Here is a 6140-nt window from a genome sequence, read left to right as displayed (position 1 = left end):
AAACTTTTGCCCAAGTGGCAAAAGTTTACTCAAACGCATGCCCTTTCACAAATTTTGAAACTCTTTGTGGGAAGTATCAAAACAATAGTCTTTCCATTGCCATACCCTTTGCGGTGGGAAGAGGCCCTTATCATGTCCAACAACTCTCTCTCTCTCTCTCTCTCTCTCTCTCTCTCTCTCTCTCTCTCTCTCTCTCTCTCTCTCTCTCTCTCTCTCTCTCTCTCATTTTCATGGCATCAACATAGTAGATTCAATCGCTCAATGATGGACATGTAAGTAACAAATTGGAATTTAGTAGGCATACTATCAAGAAAAAGGGGCTCCATAGGAAGTTCCAAGTTTGAGATATGGTGTGTTTGGATGCCCCTTCACATTATCAACTCCTACATACCTAGGCTATACCTTAGGCAAACACATGCTTCCAAGATTGGCTTTGGAATCACCCAGCTCCTATTTCTACAAGGACGTTTAGTTGCACCTTAGACACAAGCCAACTTATTTATAGACATGTCTCATGCTACAATGATTGCAAAGTGGGGTTTCCTTACTCGTAATTTGTGTCCAAACATGGAATGGTTGGTCATTGTTGTATGTGTGTGTGAGTAAATACTCACTAAATGTGTGGGTGTGCATAACATACTCATTGAATCACAAACTCACTTACTTGTGTAGTCACACAACACAAACTCAATCTCCCACTTTACGCAAATGACCAAGGTTTGGCTCATTGTGTAACTAATGTGTAGTAGGTCCCTTTGGCCTTCGGGATGGAATGCAATGGAACATCAAATCAATGCTTGAGGGGCTATAGTGGGATGCATAAGCAAGCAAAGGAAAGGCAAGCTTTGATAACAATGGATCTTGCACCACATTATCTTCTTCTTCTCATTGGTAGCTTCGTAAACATTTACTACTATCTATGTGCCCATAACTCTAATCTCCTGCTGTTGGCTACGAAGTTCAAGTATACATTGATACGCCCTTGGTTCTCACCATGTCGGACAAATAGATTTTGGAAGGAAAGGCTCTCTCTCTCTCTCTCTCTCTCTCTCTCTCTCTCTCTCTTCACGTGTCCATCGTCCAATTTTTACATAATCCCCTTCTTTTTCTTTGACTATTTCATGTTTGGCATGCGTCAATTATGCCCTCCAGTTCACAAGGGCAGTGCACAATGTCTCAACCGTGCAGGCAGATCTCTCTCTCTCTCTCTCTCTCTCTCTCTCTCTCTCTCTCTCTCTCTACGTGTAACGCTTTGCTTTTCGCCCCAGCACCATATTCCCATGTTACCTTTTTGTCCACCTCACTTTCCTTCACACAAGGGCAAAGACAGAGAGAGAGAAAGAGAGAGAGAAAGCGCGCGAGAGAGGCAGAGCATCTAATCAGTAGCCAAGAAAACAAGCAACTAAAAGTGGTAGACAGAGTGAGAAGAAAATAAATGGGAAAAGGTGATAGGGAGGAGGAGGACGAAGCCATTGATGAATGAGAGCAGTCCACAGAGCTACACAGCAGCTATAGCGCACATAGAGAGAGAGAGAGAGAGGGAAGTCGAGATCAAGAATTGGCAGAGAGACAGGGGCAGCGAGGACAGTGCCAATTGGAGTAAATGGAGGAGCAGAAAGTACTAGCAGCATCGGTATGCATATTGCTGGCCTGCTCAGTGGCATGTGCGGAGGCCAAATGCGCCCTTCCTGCCATCTTCAACTTTGGGGACTCCACCTCGGACACAGGGGGCATCCATGTCTCCTTCCCTTTCATGACCCTCTCTGAAGAGTACCCCTATGGAGAGACCTACTTCCACCGCCCTGTCAACCGATACAGCGATGGCCGCCTCCTCATTGACTTCCTAGGTAAAGGAACCTCACCTCAGTCACCACTGGTACTGATCTTACCAGCTCTATATCACAATAAGTTTTAGACAAATTTCCACTATGATTCCCACATTGTGAATTATGATTCTGATAACATCGTGAGCTTCCACGGGGCGCTCCACCCCCCCAACCCCACCTAGTGTTTTCCCGCATGGAACCCCTCCCCACCTCACAACTCTTTTTGAGAGCTCCCAGCATGTCTCTGCAAGCTCATTTTTGATACTAATCCCCCTCCTAGAATGTGGGCTCAGTTGGAGCACTAAGCTCTCTTGCTGAGTTTACTTTTAATTAGCCAGCCTGTGAGCTTTCATGGCAACATGTCCCTACCACAACGCCCATCTTTGAGTTCACAGCAAAGCTTCAACGAGGAGCTCATACTGCTCCTGCTTCAGCTTCTAAACGCATGCTCCTCAGGCGATGCTAGTGAGCAACTCTCCGCATTTTGTTTTGAGCTACAAAAGGCTGCAAGTGTCTGCACCTCTCTCACTCGAATCCCGCATTTTGTTTGGAGCAATGCTGATCATGATTGAGAAACTGTGTGCATGCCTTTGGAAAAGTAACCTGCAAAACTGCATGCAAATGCACTCTTGAATGAAATCTTGGTCCTGATTTGGGGAGTTTTAATGTAATAAGCATACTTGATCCCAATGGCCACACCCATTTGCTAACAACTATGACTTGGTTTTGTGATGGATGAATACAATATACACGATGATGATGATAGCAGCTCAAGGGCTAGGCAAAGCCTTTCTCAGCCCATTCTTACAGTCGGTGGATTCCAACTTCACTCAAGGGGCCAATTTTGCCTCTTCTGGGGCCACTGCGAGGGACACCTTCTTTATCAGCCCTTTCAGCCTCAACCATCAAGTGAACCAATTCAAGGTCTTCAAGCAGCAAGTCTCTCTAGTCCTGGAAGGCAAAGGTATCCATGTCCGATGGATTTCCTTGATATTATCCATTCGAGCCGCGGTAATATATATATATTCTGATCTGATTAGATTCTGCAGGGCGTAGGGACTACCTGCCTCGAATGGAGGCTTTTACAGATGGGCTCTACATTCTGGAAATTGGGGGTAACGATTTCAGTTATGGCTACATGAGGCTCAAGATGAATGCCGAGCAAATCAAGAGCTATCTACCAGGCGTGGCAAATGCTATCAGCAACGCTGTCAAGGTAACCTTACAACTTGGGATCTCCCTCATTTTTATCTATTTCGAGCGTGTTCTCTTCTCCCAGATTTTCGAGCCCTCTCAACAATCTTCCTCTACCTACCAGTCTTTTGTCTTCTTTTCTATAATGCGGTCTACATTGTATTAAAATAATAGCAATATTTACATCAAACCTCTCATTCGTGGTGGTCATGATGAACTAACTAGCTGTGTGACTTCATAGCTTTCAAAAAAGCCTTGGACAAGCTCTTATTCCTCCCTTAATCCCTCGATGATGGACCCAAGCTCTTGCTTACATTCAACTATATCCACAAAATGGTATCCACCCACACCCCCAAAAAGCTTGCTGTCGTCGGGTGAGATGGCTCCATGAAACCTTGGTATTTCATGAACCGTTGATAGCCAGCCATAATTCCAAGGTTGTTAGAATGAAATACCAAGGCTTTTTGTCTTTTTTTAACAAGGTTTCATGAAATACCAAGGCTCTCTTTGTCTTGTCTTTTTTTAACAACCTTAGAATTATGGCTCGCCATCAATGTTTCATGAAATATCAAGGTTTAATGTAAAACAAATTGTATTCATTTCAAACAAACAACAATACTTCAAAGAAAATTGTTCAAAACCTTGAACTTCATATAATTTGTAGTTATAACAATGACAAAATTGTGTAACTTGATTCAAAATGCCCTCCATAATACTGAGTTAAAAGTTGTAATGTTTGCTATCAAATTTGTTATTCGTGAACATTGCATGTCATACACATTTTGTAAAGTTGGTACCTCGTTTGCAGGAGCTATATGAAGAAGGGGCCAAAACCTTCTGGGTCATGGATGTTGGACCTCAAGGATGCTTACCGTTTGTCCTTACAAAGTATCCTTACACTCAAGCTGACTTAGATGAGCATGGTTGTGCCAAGCCCTATAATGAAGCTGTGCTCTTCTACAATCGTCTTCTCAAGGCTCAATTGGCCTTGCTCCAAGAGCAACTTCCTAGTGCAACAATTGTCTATGTGGACACATATGACATCCAATACTCCATGATCCAAGATGCTCGTCGATATGGTATTCTCTCTCTCTCTCTCTCTCTCTCTCTCTCTCTCTCTCTCTCTCTCTCTCTCTCTCTCTCTCTCTCTCTCTCTCTCTCTCTCTCTCTCTCTCTCTCTCTCTCTCTCTCTCTCTCTCTCAATGAACTAGATCTTTCCACTTCCCTTCCAAGAGGATTTTAATTTCACACATTCACATCCTATTCATGATGAAATTAAGATTCCAAGCTAATTTACAAGGAGCTCCAACCTAATCCAATTTCAAGAATTGCAATATGCATTGCTTTACTTGATTGAAGTCCCAATTAGATTATATGTTGTTGGCTTTTTTCTCTATGGCTTGAAGCAATGCACAATCACATGCTCAAAACTCATAACACAAAAAAATTGCCATCAAAAGAAAAGTACATTAACCAACAGGTATGTTCATTAAATGAACTTTTGCAAGGTTGAGCATCATTGAATTATGTTGCAATTCTAGTGCAATATCTCAACCCTTGGCTCTATATTGATTCACATTTCTTTCCATATCAACTTCCTACTACTTAGGCCTTAAGTCCAACAACAATGACTTTCTTTTGAGATCAAGTGTCTTGAATTTCAATATGCTATTTTTGGTGTGAGAATGGAGTAATAAAACAACGTTTAACTTTGCAAATGAGAAATGTGGTTTACTATTCTTTCATGCAGGTTTTGAGTACACTACTCGAGCTTGTTGTGGTGTGGGTGGCCACCTCAACTATGACTATGGTGTACAATGTGGATCCAGTAACCATGTACATGGTCAATACCTTACAGCACTTTCATGTGTAAATCCATCTAGGTATATAAATTGGGATGGCGTCCATCTCACTGACCATGCTAACAAGGTTATGGCTCGAGAAATTTTCTCAGGTGCCTACTTCCACCCATTTTTTCCACTTGCAAAGCTTTGTCCCTCTCACCTTAACACCATATAAAACTCCCAAATGTGCCAAGGTTCACATGTCCACATTCTTTAATTTATTAAGAGTCTTTTAGACCCTCCAAGTTTTGCACATAAACATGTGCAAAATAAGGATCTTTGTGGCATACACTTGGAAAGTGCCATGAAGCATGTTGTGCCCAAATGTTCTCGTTTCTTCCTTTTTGCACATAAACATGTGCAAATTAATTCCTACTTTTGTAGTTGTTGTATGCACTTGGAGAGTCTAGTTCATGTTCTCAAAGTTCCTCCATTTTTATTTTTTGCACATTTGACGTTGTCCTCATAAAAGATTAGGGACAAACATTTCTCATGATTTGTAGAATTCAACTAATGCTTAATAGAAAAATGTTGCGGCTAAGAAATTTTGAGCAACCAAATTGTGTTTCATGACTAGTTCTAACCAATTTAATTGTTTTAGTTCATTGCTCTCTCAAAATTATTAATTGTTAATACCATTACCATCAACACATCGACATGATCTCAACTTAAGGTTTGGTTGTGAGCTATATCTTTGGAAGAGATGAGATAAATGTAAGCAACTTTTATATGCAACAACCACTGACTAATTGGTGTCAACCATTAGGGCAATTACTTCAAGTTTAAGAAGTGTGTATTTATTCTTGAAGAGAAATTGTTAATGTTTCAAAAGAACCTCAATTTTCACAATGAAAATAAGACATGGCAACCCTACTTCTATGTTGATCCCTATTATGATAATAAAATTTTATTGATTCTTGTAGCATCATATCCTCCTCAACAAGTCCAATGATTAACTATAATTGTCATAGTCTACATGAGCATGAGTACCCAATGGAGACAATTTTTTGTGCATTGGGATCCATATGTTTTCTAGAGTCCAATTTTTTTTTGCATGTATTCAATGTGCTTAAACTGTCTAAGTCAAAGCTAGTTGTTTTTGCCTTCAAGGGAGTGAAGACTTCTTCTACAGAAAATGGTTGTCCCAATAACTATCTCAACAATGATTCAAAAGCATGGCAAATGCCTTGCTATTGAAGGTCATGTGACTAAGCAGTTCACATGTGACTAAGCAGCATAGGGTTCCAAAAGCCTTGCTCTATGAGCCAAGGCTACT

The 6140-nt window shown here is 41.2% G+C and overlaps 1 protein-coding gene across 1 annotated transcript; it reads left to right on the top strand.

Annotated features, from left to right (window-relative positions):
• The first annotated feature begins 1329 nt into the window (after positions 1 to 1329).
• On the top strand, positions 1330 to 5069 carry LOC148011069 (GDSL esterase/lipase At3g26430-like). Its single transcript, XM_087671434.1, has 5 exons — positions 1330 to 1847; positions 2596 to 2790; positions 2876 to 3042; positions 3829 to 4099; positions 4771 to 5069. Exons 1-5 carry the CDS (start codon positions 1604 to 1606, stop codon positions 5037 to 5039), a joined length of 1146 nt encoding a protein of 381 aa, XP_087527560.1. The 5' UTR covers positions 1330 to 1603; the 3' UTR covers positions 5040 to 5069.
• Positions 5070 to 6140: the final 1071 nt, after the last annotated feature.

This window comes from Lygodium microphyllum, chromosome 29, assembly GCF_053477565.2.
Source record: "Lygodium microphyllum isolate KBCC chromosome 29, Lygodium_microphyllum_v1.1.10, whole genome shotgun sequence".
Taxonomy (NCBI): Eukaryota; Viridiplantae; Streptophyta; class Polypodiopsida; order Schizaeales; family Lygodiaceae; genus Lygodium; species Lygodium microphyllum.
This window is presented reverse-complemented; position numbering and strand designations above follow the sequence as displayed.

What these genes read in the sequence shown, in the direction of transcription:
- LOC148011069 (XM_087671434.1), top strand. Translation starts at nt 1,604, where the DNA reads ATGGAGGAGCAGAAAGTACTAGCAGCATCGGTATGCATATTGCTGGCC. An exon ending in CCTCCTCATTGACTTCCTAG is followed by an intron (nt 1,848 to 2,595) that starts GTAAAGGAACCT and finishes TGATGATAGCAG; the next exon opens with CTCAAGGGCTAGGCAAAGCC. An exon ending in CTATCAGCAACGCTGTCAAG is followed by an intron (nt 3,043 to 3,828) that starts GTAACCTTACAA and finishes CCTCGTTTGCAG; the next exon opens with GAGCTATATGAAGAAGGGGC.